The 20,252-nt window shown below is 39.0% G+C and overlaps 1 protein-coding gene across 1 annotated transcript; it reads right to left on the bottom strand.

Annotated features, from left to right (window-relative positions):
- Positions 1 to 2,799: 2,799 nt before the first annotated feature.
- On the bottom strand, positions 2,800 to 20,024 carry LOC136266109 (leucine-rich repeat serine/threonine-protein kinase 1-like). Its single transcript, XM_066061069.1, has 21 exons — positions 19,761 to 20,024; positions 19,470 to 19,713; positions 18,173 to 18,240; positions 18,082 to 18,123; positions 17,838 to 18,033; positions 16,744 to 16,828; positions 15,090 to 16,691; positions 14,750 to 15,038; positions 14,582 to 14,704; positions 14,257 to 14,530; positions 14,037 to 14,202; positions 11,575 to 11,651; positions 11,389 to 11,517; positions 10,256 to 11,340; positions 10,096 to 10,203; positions 9,762 to 10,040; positions 9,418 to 9,714; positions 9,239 to 9,364; positions 8,766 to 9,071; positions 5,869 to 6,475; positions 2,800 to 3,349 (listed from the first exon to the last, which is right to left on the bottom strand). The coding sequence occupies exons 1-21, from the start codon at positions 19,761 to 19,763 to the stop codon at positions 2,937 to 2,939; spliced, it is 6,519 nt and encodes a 2,172-aa protein (XP_065917141.1). The 5' UTR covers positions 19,764 to 20,024; the 3' UTR covers positions 2,800 to 2,936.
- Positions 20,025 to 20,252: the final 228 nt, after the last annotated feature.

The following is a 20,252-nucleotide window of genomic DNA, read 5'->3' as shown; positions in this document are numbered from 1 at the left end:
CACCTTGGATTATGGAGAGTATCTTTGATACTTACTGGCAGTTTTGTGATGCAAATGTCATGTGTAGACAACTGAACAATACATATGCCTTAATAGCTACAAGGTGTGTGGTGGGTGGTGTAATAGGTAGTCTTGTGTGTACAGCAGTTCATCATTTGGTGATGAGTGTGATGGATAGAGTCTGGTGTAATGGAATTGTGATTTTCCTGGATTTGGTGTTGTTCCTTTACGTTTTCAAATTGATCTTTTAGCAGCTAGAGGTGTGTGTATGTGCGTGCACGTTTGTGTGTGTGCAGGGCCACCCAGAGAAATTAAGGGGCCCAGGGCAAAGAATTAAAGTGGGGCCCTTGACCCAAGTTGTAAGGTGAAGACCAAAAAAAAAAAAAGGTTACAACCTGCTGGCAATGACAATAACTACCCATCACCAACCATATCTCCTTATCTATACGCTTGCTACACTGCTCCTCTGAAGAATACTGTGACTGCTCTATTAGAGTATATTGATCTTTTAAACAGGTATTCAGGGGGCCCTTCATGGGGCCCGGGGCAAAATGCCCCAGTTGCCCCCCCCCTGTGGGTGGCCCTCTGTGTGTGTGTGTGTGTGTGTGTGTGTGTGTGTGTGTGTGTGTGTGTGTGTGTGTGTGTGTGTGTGTGTGTGTGTGTGTGTGTGTGTGTGTGTGTGCGTGTATGTGTGTGTGTGTGTGTGTGTGTGCATGTGTGTGTGTGCGTGTGTGTGTGCATATGTACACATGCGCATGTGCGTAGGCTGCGCCTAACAATATACCACTTTTTGGTGGTATGGCTAATGGCAGCACTCCTGGCCCTGATCTTGTGGTGGGGGATCCCCTTACATTGGATCCCCTTACATTGGATCCCCTTACATTGGATCCCCTTACATTGGATTTACACTCTAACAACAGGGCTTACACTATGCATATCAACGATGGCCGATGGTTTCCCTAAGACTAGTAGGTTGTCCTACTAACAACACAGGTCGTGTTGAGGTGTATATTGACAATGAATGGGGTAGCATATGTGATGATGGATGGAGTAGTGAAGATACTAAAGTTGTGTGTCGTTAACTAGGCTACCCAGCGAGCAGGGGCATATGCAGGAATTTTGAAAAGGGGTTTTCACTACAGCTAATATATCAGAGTAGTTTATATTGCCTGACTGCTTTATTAGAGTATCTCAATCTTTTCACTAGTCATAATTCAGAACAATGCTATAAGTGTTGCTATTATGTGAGCAACTATTATTTAACTAAGATAAAGTTTAAAATGTGTCCTGTTCCATGATAGATTCCAGATTCTGGAAACCTGAAGTTTCAATTTCTTAGTGTTCTTAGACAATGGCATGTCAAGAATGCTTTGATATTTGCAAAGTATGCAGGTTTTTTATTCTAGTAAGACACCTGTAAACAGGTGGAACCTAGTAAGACACCTAGCCACAAACTTCAACAAACAAATTGCATACTTTGTGGGTTCATAACAAAATTCCAGTCACCACAGGCCATTGTCTAAATTACTAAGACATGCATTGCTAGGATTCTTCAGTGGATAAACACCCCTCAGGAATGATGTAATAATCACCTCAGCTCCACCGAGGTGATTATTACATCATTCCTGAGGGGTGTTTATCCACTGAAGAATCCTAGCAATGCATATACAAGTATTGTGTAAAATCCAAAAGGGTTTCCTAAAACCTCTGGAAACCTCCCTGGGTACGCCCCTGCAGCGAGGGTGCAGTAGCCATCAGCAGTGCTTATTATGGTGAGGGGAGTGTACCAATTGTACAACATCAGATGGAGTGTAAAGGAACAAAGATAGGACAGCTAATTGTTTACAGTGAAGGACCATTCTATACTAACTGTGGTCACTCACTTCTTTAAATTGCACTGGTTAGTCAAACTTAACATTTTCACCAAATTACTACTCTATTAAAACAACTGACTGTTTTATTAGGGTATCTTGATTTAGCTAAAAGCCAAATTATTATCTATAGTTTAAAGTGCAATCTTTGTATATGGATTTGTTTATTGTATATATACACAGAAACTACCACTTCAAGTCACTCAGACACTATTGCTGGAAGCACAGTGGCTATTATTCAAATGACTGCCATAGTTGTTGGATTAGTTGTAATATTTTTCTGGAGACACAAGTATGACTAAGAAGTGAATTAAGTATGCACTTTGTGGTCATATAATTTTATTTTAGAAAGCATAAAATGTCTCAATATTGTCCACCAAAAATGAAAGCTTCATCAATAAAGATTACAATGGTAGTTCAAGTATACAAAAACTCGTTATGTTTTGTTTACTTGCAGATGAAGCTGACCTCCTGTAAAAATACGTAACTACAAAATTCTATAAACAACAAACATAAAAATTCTTTATAAATATGGTAACAGCTATACATGCAAACTTCATATGTAGCTGCATGTTTGTATGGACGTAGGTACAGAATTATATGAATGGCTCAATATAAAGTATACAAGTGAATTCAATGCTAAATTCCACCATACAGGTGAATTTTTTTCATGCAATTTCAGATACAAATACCAAGTCACACATTGAGAGTTGTTGCTACTGGTAACAGTATAATATACACATTCTCTAGTCTCGTCACCCAGGTAGACCTTTCCATGAATACACTAATTACTCAACGATCTATGTGTGCACTCAAAGAAGGTTATCAGCATCTATGATGGGTGAGATACTGCCAACAAGTTTTGTGAGTGGGATGAAAGCCACCATGTATTCACAGGCCATGCTGACCACATTACCACATTTTACCCTTAAGTAAAGCTCATTATAAAAATAAAATATTAGCAACACAAAATTAATGTGCAATGCATACTCTTTTCCTCCACACAGCATAGAATATTAATTGTCCTAATTTGTACTATAAACTGTATAAATTATAATCTGTTGGCTAAACAAGATGTACTAGAACACACAAATCATTATCAACTTCTTCCTCTTCTTTATCTGGACAATCCGTATCCTTCTCTGTATCTTTCTTACTACTCCAAGGACTGCTATATCCATATCCGATGCTGAGCACCAGTGAGCAAGCCACTCCTTGTCTAAATGCATTTCCATGATGATCCTCACCCACAGGGCTTGAGAACAACCTCATCAGATTCCCTTGGCAACCCATGGTACCATAAGCTGCAATGAGAGTCTGCACTGGGCCACGATGGATATACCTCTCAAGTGGGGAGTGTGGTAACACATTCATGATTTGGTCTGGATCACGTGTTACACTCTGTAGCTCCACTGACATACAGTCACCAGACTCAGTTCCAATGTACAAGTTGGGCTCCACCACTCTAATACATGTTGCTGTAGTAAAGGAAACATGTAACATCATTACATTTGTATATGGAGGGGTAACACACCAAACAATAATGGCTGTCCACAATGTGTACATAATAGCATTCCCAATCCAACATTGTGTATGCATTTAATATTTTAATACATAGCTCATAGGTGTAGCAAATATTACTAGATATGGGAGCTCTGTTCCAGGTGGGGTAAAGGTAGGTATAACAGTACAGTCAACATGTGAAGCATGATCCCTCTGGGGGGTGGGGGGTATCTTAATCATTTTGCACACTAAAATCAATAGAGGGGCTGAAGCCCCCTTGCCCCATGGGTTGCTACGCTTATGTAGTGGAGAGTTCGGAGTTCAGATGTAAAGAACTGTAAAGAGTTCAGCCAGTTCACACTGTAGAAAGTTAAGGTCATATAACATGTCACACTGAAGACAGTTTCAGCTACACCCTGTAGAGAGTTCAGCCACAAATAATTCACACCGTAGAGAGTTCAGCTACAAAACGATAGACTTCAACTACATTACAAGTCAGCCAGTAGGGAGTTCAGTTATGTAACAAGTTGTTGTATTGGCAAGCTCCAGGTTAAATTACACACTCTAGGAAGCTCCAAATAGACTGCAAAAGCATACACACATTTCATAACTTTGTCAGTGTCTCCAAGCCAACAACATCACCTGCAGTGTCATCAGAGTGATGTGCGGGCTTAACATGCCTACACTGTTGCTAGGAAAGAAACCTGACAAGATTAAGACAAAGTTAGTTTGAAAATTGCTACCAAGCTAGTGTACCTATCTTGTACTGGTATTGTGTTATGCACCTAAAAGGCAGGTTTACAAAATCAGGTTACAATTATTATTATCATGCAACTCCCAAGTATTCATGCTAATCTGATTAGTTGCAGGGGCGGATCTAGGATTTATAAAAGGGGGGGGGCTAACTCAAGGTACTAATCTCTTGGGTAGAGGTGTGCAAAGCACACTTCCCAGCAACTAGGGGGGTCTGGGGGCATGCCCTCCCCCAGGAAAAATTTGAAAAGTAGATGCTAAAATACTGCAATTTGGAGATATTTCCACATAAAATTCATAATATTTTCTGCCTGTAGATTATATATACTGCCTTTAGATTATAGGTATGGCTCTCTGAAGCATTTTGCTAATGGAAAAGTTTGGGTAGGTACAGACAACCAAGTACATGATGCACCCCTCTCATAATTTCACAACACTGAATAGGTGCATGTTAGAATAATGATGTTGAAAGTAGAAAATTTTGAAATTTGAACAATACAAGATTGAATCTGAGAGCATTTTCAATGGAAATTGTGTACCTGAATTAAGTATTGCCATATATATTAACTACACAAGTAGATGAATGAAGCCCTTTAAACAGACCAATGCACTTCACTGTATGTATAGGTACAGGCAGATTGGGAAAAATTCCATAACAGTACCAACTACATGTTACCAGTGAATGTTCTATTAGAGTAGTTAGCTGACTGCTCTATTAGAGTATCTTGATCTTGTACACCTCCAATACTGATCCGGGTCCTAGTTGCATAAACATTAGCATAAATCCACTGATAATACCTTGGAAAGATGTTTATAAGGTGGTTTTATGAGTATTTGTATTATTAGTGATCATATAATTATGCTAAGACAAAATTTCATTATAATACTCAGCATATTGATCAAGTAAAGCCTAAATATGAAGGGGGGGGGGGGGGGGGGGGGAGGGCTTCAGCTCCCAAAGCCCCCCCCCCCCCCCCCTGGATCCTCCCCTGAGTTGCACATCATTTGTGCAGCTTCCTGCTGTTAAAATTCCTTGAAGGCCTTTTAGCTATGCGGCTGACTGGTAGTATTGGTGATGATATTACCTACATAGATATCATAAGGGATGTACCAGTAGTGTTAGGTGACCAGAGTGACAGGCTTGTCATTATACCACCACATGGCAGAAAATAGTATTTATGAGTAGCATTATCCTAGTTGGTCTACTAAAAAATTCAGAACTGATTTTAGTTAGAATTACAATTTTTAGTTTATTCTATTTTAGATATAGCTAGCTAGGTTAGTCTTTATACAAAAATTAGTAGTTATCAATATTAGTTAAAATTATTGGTAGAATTAGGTTCAGTAGACCACTGTTGGTCATCTGACCCTGAAATTGGAAATGATTGTCCTATTAGAGTATTTTAACTGCAGGTGTATGTTCTATTAGAGTATTTTAACTACAGGTGTATGTTCTATTAGATTATTTCAACAGAGCTTTGTATATTAATGTACGAGCTTTAGATATCCAAACAATTCACTTATCTGAATACTTTTATCATTGCCTAAGGACAAAGGGATTTGTAAAACCAAGGTCCACTGTACTAAAAGATGATCACATTATAGCCATAATTTTAGTCGACTACTAACGAATTTGAAAAATGATGTACTTTTAGTTTTAGTCAGATTAGATAAAAGCTCATAGTATTGATAATGTGGTCCCTTATGTTAATCTTTTATGGTCACACTAATTGTAGCATACCCATTTCACTGAAGCAGATATTCTTGATGAGCTCCTTAGAGTGGCCATCCCAACAGGTCACCACTGATGCCTGTTCAGCCATAGTGAACACTAACAAGTGATCTTCTGCTACACAACACTCAATGGCTACCACCAGGCCAGTTGTAGTCAGAGGTAGTGAAATGATGTTATCTTGTATTTGCTGATGATCACACTCAGCAACGTCTACTGGAAACCTCAGGATCTCTATGAGGTCTGGCCCTGTACTGCACCACAGCTCAACATGTGTCTCACACCAACAAGCCTTCATTGTCTCTAACACTTCACCCCTCAGTTCATAACAGTATTTCACCCAGCTGTCTGGATGTTGATTATCTTCCAGTGACAGGAGGTGGACATTTCCATATGACTGACCAGCAAACAAGGCAGTGAGGTTGTTAGCATACACCTCCAAACACTTCAGTTCACAAGCACATTTGGCACAAGCTGCTTGATGGTATGGAGTTGTCAGTGTCTTACTGGATGCATCATAGATGGCTAACTGGTCAGCATAACCCACCACCACTGATGTGTGTAGCTGACACAAACATATTTTGTCCTCAATGTTAGATGGCAGCTCTTCAACAGCCTAGAAAATGTAATAGAGATACTTATGGCCATACAACATGTCACATTGCAAGTGCATCTAACATAGTTAGTATATTTAAAAAAAACAAAACAAGTATAAGAATTTTAGGTTTGATTAGGGATCATAGAAAAGAACGTAGTGAAACAAGGGAAGTCGCCTACACCTGAGGATATACTAGCGAACATTTCATCCTTACTTCAGTTGAGGGTATAGGGATTAAATGTTCACTGGTATATCTTCAGATGTAGATGACCTCCCTTGTTTCGATACTTTTTATTTCTATGATCCCTAATCGACCACTTAATTTCCCTTATACTTGTTGGTTAACTATTATGACTGGTGAACTCATGAATACTGCATTAGAATGGAAAAAAAATGGTACTGGGTTTATTGTTTTCGTCTGAACACACACCCCAACTATACATTACTGAAATAGCAAAATGACCATTACACTTCATTTTCAATAATGTTCAGCCTGCTACACAGTACTACAAATGAAGAAAAAGACCTCTGCAATCAATCAGTTGCAATGGAAAACTTGGATGATTCCCGTCAAACATAGGGAAGCCATCATGCGGTCCTACCACAAATCAACATCTTTTGCATTCAGCAAAGATAAATGGGACACAAAGGAGGACACTGGTAAGTCCATGAAGCATGCATTGTATGTACTATAGGCTGAAGTGATGTCGAACAGTGAAACTCAAACCTGTAGCCTTAGCTGCATCGAGTTACACTTGTCTGAAGGCATCAGTCAATCAGTCAGTCAGTCAGTCAAGCAGTAGAAAATCCCCCCATAAAGTTATTGTGAGGCTGGTTGTAGGGTGATATTTTTGGCCAGGAAAAGCGCAAACCTTCATGATCCCTAATATTAGGGATGAAACGATCATGTTTTTAGTATTCGAGTACTCCCTAGAGTTAACAATCAGTACTCACAAATACTAGCTACTTGTAGTCATACTCATTTTACATGCTTTATACTGACTTTAAGCAGTTTTTACAGCTTTATCAAGTAACAACAATGATACGCACACTGTATTAAAGTACTGATGTTAGTGTTCCTGACAAGAAATTATACCAATCAAACTCTAAGGCCATTGTGTCACTCCCTAGTGGCGAACTCACTGGTCATGTGATCTTAACAAGTACTTGAGTACCAATTTTACTATCCTAGTACCAAAATCCTTGACAAATACTCAAGTATATGCAGTGTCTGTTTCAGCCCTACCTAACATACAGTATTATCATACTGAATAGGGGGATAGTCTTATGCCAGACTGCTTCTTTTTTTTCTTGGAGAAAAAAAAAGAGTCTGGTGGATCTCCAATAGCATTTTTTTGTACAGCCAGATATACAATGTTTGGGGATCACTGACAAATAGCAAAATCTAGTTAATGAAGTGAGAATAGGAAATACGGCATACGTGCCCTTGGATGCAGATTGTAAAGACTTGTCAAGCAAACACGTGCCGCCATTTTTCCATTATCACTTTGTTAACCGACCTTTGCTACTAATCAATGATCCCTGGCCAAATTTATAGATCTGGTTGCACAAAAATGCTACTGAAGATTCACCAGACCCTTTTTTCTCCCCCCCCTTACTCACACACACACACACAAAAAGCGGTCTGATCACAAGACTACTAAGGGGTGTGGTCACCATGTTGAATAATTAGGCCATTAAAAGGTGTGGTCTTCATGCTTGTTCATTATTAGTCCAACCAGATTGTTAGGGTATGGTGACTACAGTCAAGCCCATATATTGGGTATCCAATGTCTCTTACAGTTGTAATAAATACTTCAAGGAAAGTGCCGATAATGAAAATTATAGTCTCAATATGGTTTTATTACATGAAGAGGAGAACATCCAGCATGATTGAAAAGGCAAGGTGCAGATTAAGGTAGACAGAACCCCAAAAGGCACATGCCCCAGGTGAGATAAGTATTGTGGCATAAAATGGTACCTTTACATTGCCTCTAGCCTTGTGACTGGTCAGGCAGGTAGGTAGGTAGGCAGAACAAAGATAGTGGTTTGTCGACTTGTTAAATTGCATTATTCCTTGTGTTAGGGTTTTTTTTAAAAATTTATTTCATTTTTTAATTTATTTTTTATTATTTTTTTAACAGCAGATTTGATGTTAAAAATGGTCATAAAGGTGGCTGCTTTTGTCATGCAAAATATGATATTTGGTAGCAAGGGGTGCTATTTTGTTTGTTACTATACAGTACTATTGTACTGTAGGATAGAAAACAAAGTATGTTTATTATGGAAAATATAATGATGTTCTAACCATGAACTCCAATCCAGACGGGTGGTTTTGTTGTATCACCATTAACTCAATCTTTGAACGTACACTAGGGTCATCTTGTCGTCTAACAGGACACTCAGTAACAGCCCACAAACACTGCACACCATTGACAGACACTACAGCAATGGTGGGAATAGAGCTAAATGTCTCTATTGTATATTTGTTTACAAGAGATGATTGGAAATCTTGCAGCAGTGAATACACTTTCTCAGCAGATGGACGTTGGGAGTAATCCTGTTTCCAGCAGTGAAGAACACACTCATAAAAAATAATTGGGTAAACTGGATCCTGTGTACAATAAAGGACAATTTCACAATATGCAAAATTGACATTGTGTGTGTGTGTGTGTGTGTGTGTGTGTGTGTGCGTGCGTGCGTGCGTGTGTGTGATGTGTTGTGTATACATGTTGTATGCCTACATTACAGTATGGTCATGTTAGTATTCAAGCTCATTACCATTGTTGTGAATTTTGGGCGTTTCCCTGCTATGATGAATTGCCCAAAATTAGGAATTCCCCTCAATGGGACATTTCGCAGTGTCAACATCACGTACAGTATCATAGCCAAGGAGTAGATGTCCACCTGGTAATTCAACATGATATACTACATATACTTGGTACAATACTTCCAGTCACCTTCTCATTGTAACCACCCACTGCTGAGATGCTAGCAACTTCAGGGGCTTTGTAACCTTCACTACCTTCATTACACAGTAGTCGGAATGCAGTGACTCTGATGCCAACACCAAAATCACTCAGTTTCACAAGAACTTTAGTACCATTAACATGTAAGCAACTCTCACAGTTCCACTTTTGGGGGTTATTGGTAGACACATGGTTCTCATCAGGGTATGAGAACACCAATACATTACTTGGCTTTACATCTCTGTGGACTATTCTTTTATCATGTAAATACTCCAGAGCAAATGAAACCTAAGCAAACAAGTTCATTACATTACATCACTAAACATTGAACTTGCCTGTTGCATTGTGAGCAGCAAAGCTGTAGAACACATCACGTTATCTCGGTTCCGATACTCATTAATAATCGATTGTAGGTCCCCCATTGGGGCTAACTCCAGCACAATCCCATGAGGCTTGCAGAAGACACCAAGTACATTTGCTATGTGAGGATGGACTTTGAAGTAGAGCAACTTGTCTATCTCTTTCCGAACAGTTTTGTAAGTCTGTTCAGTGAACTGATCACCAGACAAAGAATGTGATTTGATGATTTTAATAGCCATACCTGTCTTGTAGTCCTGTAACACATTAAACAGTAAGTAATCCTACAGTAATGAGAGAACATGCACTCACTTTAAAGACATTACCAAAGGCACCAGATTCATCCTTTTCCAGCTCTTTATAGTTTTGACTAAATGATGCAGGAGTATACACTTTATCTGTCGGCATGTCCTGGAACATCTAAACAACACCTGAGTTAGCACATGTTTATACCGCACAATATGACACATACCAAGTCTGGAGCTAGACAGTCAAGCAGTAGGTATCCATGTTTGGGACAAGCTATTTTATCACCAGTGTAAGCCTCAAATAGACACTGATTGATATGAAAATAATAAATAATATCCTCTTCTTGACACAAGTCCTGAATGGTGTGATGTTTGCTGCAACAGTGCACCTTCACCTCTAATCCAGTAGGCTCAAGGGTGTTATTCGACCAATCAAATGATTTCTCTCGTTTATCTCCTAGGCAAAGTGGACAAGGGATTAGTTCCTTCACCCAGGTCAAGTCACCAAAAAACTTTGGTCGGTGAAATACTTCTGACAGTAAACTGTCAATCATCTCAACAGCAAATGTCAACAGCTCAGCAGTATGTCGGAACATGTCTGGGACACATGTTATCACTGGTTCAGAGTCAGAGGAAGAGACAAATGCAAAATCATTCACTTCAATTAACACTCCAGAGTTGAACTTGAACTTTGATTTCATCCATTCACCTTCACTGATATAGTGTAGGTTGGCTAAATTCATTTTTCTGCATTGAGAATTCTGATGCATGTCCATATAGTCCCTACCAGCAACACCAACGGCCAACAAGGTGGTATTCTTGACTGTAAGCCAAATATTCCGTTTGGAGTAATTCCACCTTGGAATATATTCCTCACCAACATCCTCTGTACACTGACTCAATGCTTTATTTACTATTTCAAAGAATATTTTCTCAGTATAAAAATGGGAAATTAGTTGTGGCCAAAAGCCAATAGGAATTCCATGAAAGACATACAGTCGACGTACCACAACCCCAGTACCTAGCATTTGTATCGGTGGAGTAGCAGCAATTGGTGTTGGAAGGCGTTCAGGTTGTGCCAGTTTAAGCGCTAAAGTAGGTGGACGAGGAAACGTCCCTTTCATCAATGCAACATTGGACGGATCATCTGCTAACAAAGCTGGCACTAATAATGTATTGAAATCTACTGGTATTGCAATGTGATGGCTCTCCAGCAACTCGATGACATCTTCTACATGCTTTCTTTGGACTCTTTCCATTTTGAGCCTGTTTTCAAGATGATCTCTCTGAATAGTTCCAGTGCGGTGATCTGTTAACAAACTTGACAACACATTTTGGTACTGTTTATCACACTCACCAAATCCCGGCTGGACAAAAGTTATAGACGTATGTTCAGACACCAACAAGGCAAACACAGAATTCAGCCATTCTGGATCAGTGAAGTAGTACTTTGACATTTTCCCAAAATCAAAACGAACTACAAGTCCTAGAACAGAACAGATAATGGTAATATGTCATTCATAGTTACCATGTTGTCAACCACCTTTACTCTGCAAGAACAACAAAATCGCCTTCACTTCTTCTTTGGGAATATTAACATTTTTAGAAGTTGCAATAGCCCTGTCAACCATTCAGTATGTATTGATAAAGTATGGTAGGGTTTAATAGTAGGGATCATCGACCTTTATTAAGACAAGTATTTCAAAAAATTTGGAATTTTCAACTAGAGTAGGGACCATAGCACATCAATAAAAAGTACTGAAACAAGCTGGAGTGGTGCACGATATTAAATCATAGTAAAACAATAAGAAGTGCTATATCCCTACTGTGCTCCAAGATACCATAATGGAAATGCACAGTAGGGATATAACACTTCTTATTGTTTTACTATGATTTAATATCGTGCACCACTCCAGCTTGTTTCAGTACTTTTTATTGATGTGCTATGGTCCCTATACTAGTTGAAAATTTCAATTTTTTTGAAATACTTGTTTGTTAACTTTTTGTAAATAGTACTATGAACCCATGCATAGTGCACTTGAAATAGCGCCGCGTATCGTCTGAAAAGTGAAGTTTCCATTATGCTTCGTTGTCAGCTATGTTCAACCCATTACACAGCAGTACGAATCAAGAACTGTTTGAAAAGCACCTCTGAAACCCAAAAGAAAGGGTTGCGTTGGTGCCGCACACCCCAGTTATGTAAATTATCGTCTGAAAGGGAAGTATACATTACGTTTCGTTGTTGGCTATGTTCAACCCGTCACACAGCAGTACGAATCAAAAGCTATTCGAAAAGCACCTCTGCAATTGAAGTAGCCACTATGAAAAATACAGACGATTTCCATTACGAAGGGAAGCCATCATGTGCTACCACCAAATCGACACTTTTCGCTGCCAACAAAGATGAATGGGACACAAAGGAGGACACTGGTAAGTCCATGAAGAATGCATTGTGTGTACTGCGGTATGCCAGAAGGCACCTGTTGGGCCGAAGCGACATCGAACAGTGAAAAAATCAAGCCCGTAGCCATAGCCATTATCGAGTTACACTTGTCTGAAGGCATCAGTCAGTTACTCAGTTAGTCAGTAGAAAATTCCGATAAATAAATTGTTTTTTTTAAATTCCATAACAACTTGTTAAAAGCGTTTCAGGTGGATCTGAACACTTTTTTGGGCTTAGTTTTACCTAACCAATACTGCCTCATCGTCGTCAGGGAAATTTGAGGCTGTTTTTTGGGTGATTTTATGTCGGGGGCCACGCCTACTCCTTTGTGGTCCCTACTATACACTACTATTGTAGTGTATGACAAGTACACAAAAAATTGGAATTTTCAACTAGAGTAGGGACCATAACACATTGATAAAACATTGATAAAAAGTACTGAAACAAGTTGGAGTAGTGCATGATATTAATTCACAATAAAACAATAAGAAGTGTTATATCTTTTCAGTGGTATCTTGAACACAGTAGGAATATAACACAACTTATTGTTTTACTGTGATTTAATATTGTGCAGTACTCCAGCTTGTTTCAGTACTTTTTATCAATGTGCTATGGGTTCCTACCCCAGTTGAAAATTCCAAAATTTTTTTTGTGTAGTCTGTTTAAATTTTTCTAAAAACAAAATTATTATGACTGGTGAACCCACTTATACCGCATCAAAAAAAGAAATAGCACCGTGCACTCCAGCTACCAATTATCATCTGAAAAGTGAAGTATCCATTACGCTTTGTTGTCAGCTATGTTCAACTCATTACACGGCATTACGAATCAAGAACTATTCGAAAAGCACCTCTGCAATCAAAGTAGCCACTATGAAAATATGAATGATTTCCATTACGAAGGAAAGCCATCACATGCTGCTGCCAAACCAACGCCTTTTGCTGTCAGCAAAGATGAATGGGACACAAAGGAGGACACTGGTAAGCCCATGAAGAATGTATTGTATGTACTGTGGTATGCCAAAAGGCACATGTCCAGCTGAAGCAACGTCAATCAGTGAAAAAATCAAGCCTGTAGTCTTAGCCATTATCAAGTTACACTTGTCTGAAGGCATCAGTCAGTAAGTCAGTCAGTCAGTCAGTAGAAAATTCCATTTAATAATTTTTTTTAAATTTCGTAGCAACTGCTTGAAAGTATTTCGGGTCAATCTGAAAGCTTGTTTGGGCTTAGTTTTACCTACTATACAGCTACTATACAGTACGATAATGACACCCCAAAAAATAGTAATTCTACATTTCAGTTGGGATCATAGATAAAAGCAATGAAACAAGGGACACCTGGAGAACTATTAGTTGGCATTTAATTCTTATATAAGAGCTACAGCACTGAGCAGTAACTGTGGTGTCAGGCTAAGAGGTAACCAGTTAGTCATAATGCCTTGTGATACAGTATTTCTAGTGAGTCTTAGTGCCAAACACAACGATGTCATCACAGCATACAATAACCATTGCAATACATAAGAAAGAAGATACGTACTACGCATTTAGACACACACTGCTTACTCAAAGTGTCGGTACTGAAGAATAGGAAAAACTTCACCACCTCTGAAATTCCTCATCCCAGCTCTGATCACTTTATTTTGAAACTCTTTATAACTAATGGGAATCATTTCATCTATCATCTTCATGTTTGGAAGAGATGAGCATCTCATAGCAATGGACAGTTCATCTATAGAACAAGATGAGTGAACTTGATGTAACCCAGTACACAGTACACAAGTACCTAAGGGTAAATCAAGGTTCAGTGCAGTATCATAGATATCATCTCTCAGCTCATCAACATTCAAATCTTGAGCTAAAAATCTTTGCTCCACTAACCCAACAAAGTGTACGCCAGCAATCTTAGGCCAATAGTTTGGCAGATCTTCACAATATTGATTTGAAAAACACTGACGAATAAGCTGCTCATATCTTCTTATCGATGTGTCATGGTCAGAGTTTGGTATTTGATCCAAATGAGTGCCAACTATAATAACCTCTGACCTTGGAGCCTTAGCCTTCGTATATAAAGAGAACAATGATATTGTTAGTATATAGTAGTTGCTCACATGTATCCCTTGTAGCCATGGTAGAAGGCTGTACACTCCATCTTCACCATCCAACATATTCCATATCACAAGGTAGAGGGTACGAGAGTGAAGGAACAACTGATGAGTGGAGTAGTACTCCTCCTGTGTTGTATAATAATAGTAGTACATGTAATCACATAAATATACCTCTCCAGCATAGTCCCATGTATAGAATTGAATCTCAGGATGCTCGTGTGTTGGGTTATTCCTGTACTTGCAATAATGCCACATGCCAATCTTGATCCCAACTGTTCTGTTGGTATTTGCAGTTGTGTCACTGGAAGTGTCGTCTAAAGTTGGACTAGGTACCCTTCCTACATCAGGGAAAAGTGACTCCTCAAACCTTCCTTCAGTTCTGAGATGTTTCAATAAAGTGGTCTTTCCTTTTCCACGCAAACCCACTATCATCAACTTCAAAGAGTTGTTCCTCTCAGCCCTACAGTGACAGAATGTGGTTACATTAGAATACCAAAAGAGGTACTATTACTTTTCCATCATTGAACGAAGGTAGGATAACTTTTCAGCAGTAGTATACCATGTGTTTAAAATTCTCACTTCTGGAGCGGAAATACCATCATATTGGAACGAAAAAAGTTGCTCCAACCTACACAACTCATAAGGAATTGTTTTTATATCGGGATTGTCACTGATATCCAACGTCCACAAGGATGGCTGGTGAAGAATGAAGTCAGGAAATTCTTTCAGCCTATTATTGCTCAAGTTCAGTTTCAACAATTCATAGTAAGATGTGCCATCATATGTTGTGTTGACATTGTCATCAATCATATTGTGACTCATGTCAAGATGATCCAACTTGACCAGTTCCTTGTGAGAGAAATGAGTACAAGTCTGCTCTGAGCCATAGAAACATTTACGAGGACAGTTTTCGAAGGGATACATTTCTATTTGTGCAAACGTTTTCATTAAAAACTTTGTCAATCTGTTTCCACTGAGATCTAATCTCTTAAGCAGGATAGGAAGATTCTTAACAGAAGGTGTAACACTGAGCTCATTACTGGCTACCAACAGAGTTTTCAGGGATGGAGCTAAGCAGGCTAGGTTTGGAGGAATAATTTGAAGCTTGTTGTTGTTCAGCTGAAGGTTTGTCAACTGTAGACCAAGTGATGAAGGACCGTGTGCCACCCTAATGTCAACATCTTCAAACTCAATCATTTCACTGGGTGCCATCATTGTTTCTCTGAAGGAATGACTGTAACGGCTCCTCACACTGATGTTAGAGCTAACATTGCTATCTAAACTATACAACTCATGATCACCTACACCTTCTCCAGCACAAGTAGGAACAAGTAACTCAGTGAGAAGATTGCCATTGACAGCGAGTTGCATTAAACGAGGAGCAAACCACATCTCCACTGGTAACTCCGCTATTTGGTTATTATCCAAGTTTAATTCCTCCAAACGGGGTAAGCAAAAGATCTGGCGAGGAACAGCTTTGATAGCATTGCCAGACACATTTAGTTTTACAATAGGAATTTTGCGTATTTCAATTTCATTCATATCCAACACCTCCACAGCATTCTTGGAAAAATTCAACTCTTTCAACTTTGGAAGTAAGAAAAGTCCTTTCGGAATAACAGCGAATTTATTATCAGAAAACACAGCCTTTTCTAGCTCCCCACATGCAAAGGCCACACAATCATTGACTTCACTAATTCCTGTTAACTTGTTCTTGGATACATTCAATGTTTTCAATTTTGGAAATTCAAATACCTTTAGTGGAAGTTCTCCAGTAAGCCCAGTGTTATACAAGTCGATTACTGTTAGTGTATTGTTGAAACATCTCAGAACCCATTGGAAGAATTTATCATTGTTAACTTGACAGGCAATGGACATGGGAGTATGGTCATGGGTACTGTTATCAACCTGGGTAGGAGTTCGGCCATTGACATGTTGTTGTAGGTTGGGATATTTCCTGTGCAAAGCATCAAGGACATCAAGATTTGTCTTTTTCCCCATCAAGTGGAACACATTCTTGGTTCCCTTTACTGCTTGAAACAGTACAGAGTTCGGATCATCAACTCTTGCTAACACACGAGTGGCAACTTCAACATAGCCACATCTACATGCCCTATACAATAGTACTGACAAGTTATATTATGCAGACAAATGTGGTAACTGACCATTCCAGAAGACTTTTGTGATCATTATCCACCATGTTGAGTGGAGCAGCTGCTAACGTGGCATCCTTCAGTTCCATTAAAATTCCTTTACACAAACCAACATAGTCAATATAGTACAATTAATGGTAGCATTTGCAATAAACATAATAAGGCTGGACAATCGTAAAACAAAAAGTTCTCAGCATAAACTATTGTACATACAGACAAAAATCATAGTTGCTTCAGAGGCACGGAAGGGGTCAGAAAGTTTGGACAGCCATCCTCAGGGAACATTTATTTATTTTTAGTTAAATTTCAGCCTCAGAGTTCCAATATTAAATTCGACTAATGGTAAGCTACCGTGATGAATAAACAAATTTGATTTGATTCACATAGATTCTTTTAAAAGTCTGACCTTTTCCTCACCCTTGCATGTTAGCATATTTTGTAATATTGGTGAACTCATGTATAACGTCAAATAACTAAAAATGGTGCCAGACATGTTACGCCATAACATGTACATTGACATGCACCCCAAGGATGAATTACCAGCAAGCAAAGAGGTCATTTTGCTTTGATTTCAGTAATGTTCTGTTGAACTGTACAAAAAAATTATGTCTGCATTCATTTCAACTATTAGAGGCATGGCACAAAAAGTTACAGAAAATCCAAAATTTTTACTTTTTTTATATGATACAGCTGTCATCAGCATGCAACCTATGAGGAAGCTATGATTCCATGATGCATACATATATCATATCTCCTGTGGCACATAAAAGCACACCTTGGAGCCTAAGCAACAGCCAACCACAAGCCGGTAAGATTACCCGAAGCTGAGTAACAATTGTCTGAAAGTCTGAAGGTATCGTTTAGTAAGACAGTCAGAAGAAAACTTTGTATCATAGAACTCTGTTGATTGTACCCAAACAATACCATGAAGGGCAAACCCACTAATACAAAGTACAACATGTTGGTAACAGTTGGGATATAGGCAGCAGAAGGGACAGTATCAACAAATAAGATAGACCAATTGGAAATACTATAATTGACAGTATGTAAAATACACACAATTATGACAAGTCCTTTATAGATTATCAGAAGGAGTATATACTTACTGAGTAACAGGGTAACAATGGGACAGTTGTTGTCCACATCAACAGGGTAAATATCGTTCTCTCCTAATTTGTAAGAGTTCATAGGGTTGGCACCATTCCTCCATAACAACATGATGATAGTGAGGGAGAGAGTGACTTTATCCTGCATAGGAACAGTCGTGTTGTCCTCAGAGTTAATGTTGAGATTGTTACGATACTACAAACACATGGTAAATATCACACAATGACTGGTTATACAGCTCACTTGGATACTGCTAACAATGTTAGCTGCAAAATGTAGCGGTGTCTACAGTGAAATGCTTTGACTTACTACACATATGACATAGTAATCATACCCATCCCACATATGCCGGGTTGAGGTCATGTCCTACATCGCCTTGAATCACCACATGGTTTACATCCACTACAACAATACCACACCATTATACTGTCTCCTTCAATAATGTATTGCACATAGGAACTTGTGAGAAGCCTGTAACTACAGGGAGTCAGACCTCTTGACATACATACCACAAAAATGGCGGTTAGCTGGATTTTATTTCAGCAAAAATGTAACTGCAACTATTATGGCTTGCATGCAATGAAAACTACGTATAACAATTATATTTTGTAAGATCAGTAAAAGGTTACTCATCTATAATTCTCATCAAACTCTTTGTATAGCTTATCCCCTCTGTGCCTTGCTTTTCAATCTCATTTCATTGTCATCCTTTATAGTTATCTTCTTCAAGCATGAACACCATATCAAGGGATCAACACTTTCCTTACAGGCGTGTACATCAATATCACATACTTATTCGTTTACACTACTGTATAGCTGCTAGCATTTATCATTTTTTGGTGCTACCTTTCTGTGTTGCTCTTAAACTCTTTCACAACCCAAACATCAAGCGAATAACAAAACTCTGTACTACTGTAAGACCTAAATATTTCGAGGGGTCAAATTTTTGAGGTTGAGCAATGCTATCTAATTTAACTCTTTCTTTTTGCAGATTTGTAATCATTCCCAAAATGTATTAGACTATATGGAAGTCTAGGATAAAGTTTTCGTTGGTAAGCCCCAAAGCCACAAAATCAGCAAAAATTTTCTCCCTCGAAATATTTAGGCTATATGGTACAGTAGGCGGGGAAAGCTATGCACGGGAAAAGTTTCACGAATTTCGCGATTGCAGTAACTATTACAAAACTTTTATGCCGGTTAGCTAGCTAAACTCTTGTATTTGTACAGTAAGAAATTAGTATGCACGATCAGCATCGTGAAACTTTTACACCGTATACACAGTGAAGTGCAATTCGCGAATATTTTCCCATGAGTAACTTATCCCGTTTACGGTATATAGTAGGGTTTCTAAGTGGTACAAGTGATCCAACAGAAAAACCACATCCCTGGATTATGACACACTCTCACTATATATGAGGCCAGTAGTGTAGCCGTGTAACTGTTAGTTGCATGTGTCTCAAGGCTGATAGTGTGAGCACTGAAAATTTTTGTTGTAAGATATGAAATTTAGCATCTATTTCAATAGGTCCCCACTGACCAGCATCCCGAGACCTCATAACTACTTGCTAGGCCAACGCACACGCGTGCAAGCACGTATGCATGCACACACCACAATACACAGATACACACACCTATGTCTTTGGTGTCAGTCAGCACCAGCTCCACTATATCAACATTACCATGGAACACAGCCTTTCTTAACAACTTGTTGTAGAAGTCTCTCTTATCCCTAACACCTACTGTGGCATCATTGATGATCTGCACCAGCAAGTCCTTAGGATTGACCTCCGGGAGGTTGTCCTTCCCTTCGGCCTTGTCAAACAGCCGAACGCACACTTGGTCTATGGGTTCTTGGGATTGGTCTCGAGATCCTTCCTGTGAGAGCGACAATATCTATTCTGCTGCACATAAAATAAACATACCATGACGTTATCAAATCTTTAAATTCACGCAGTCGTTTTTCTGGCGGACAACGAAGCCATCTTCCCTAGGAATAATTTAAGGGCGTGCTTTGTTTTTATTAAGTCACGTGACGTGCAACAGAAAAGCGCCCTCACCAGGAACATTAAAAATTTGTTGTGTCGTAACACGAAGCTACTCATGTAATAATTTCTTCAGCCAAGTACAAGACCTTCAGAACACTTGAACTAGTTACAGGTAGACTACCTGTATTAGATTATGCAAGTAAGGTAAGGACGGGCGTTTCCGGACAAAGTTTGCATTCTCCTTGAGAGAATAATGGCGCATTTTGACATGCTTGGTGCCAAATTATAGCCAGTGAACTAGGCTGTTGGTGGTATAAATTTTGAGTGGTAAAATGTAGGATGCTAGCAGTCTAATCATAGTCTCGTGCCCAGACCGCTTTTTTTCTTTTTGTGTGGGGGCGGAGAAAAAAAGGGTCTGGTGGATCTCCA

The sequence above is a fragment of the Dysidea avara genome, chromosome 9 (genome assembly GCF_963678975.1).
Source record: "Dysidea avara chromosome 9, odDysAvar1.4, whole genome shotgun sequence".
In the NCBI taxonomy this organism is placed as follows: domain Eukaryota; kingdom Metazoa; phylum Porifera; class Demospongiae; order Dictyoceratida; family Dysideidae; genus Dysidea; species Dysidea avara.
This window is presented reverse-complemented; position numbering and strand designations above follow the sequence as displayed.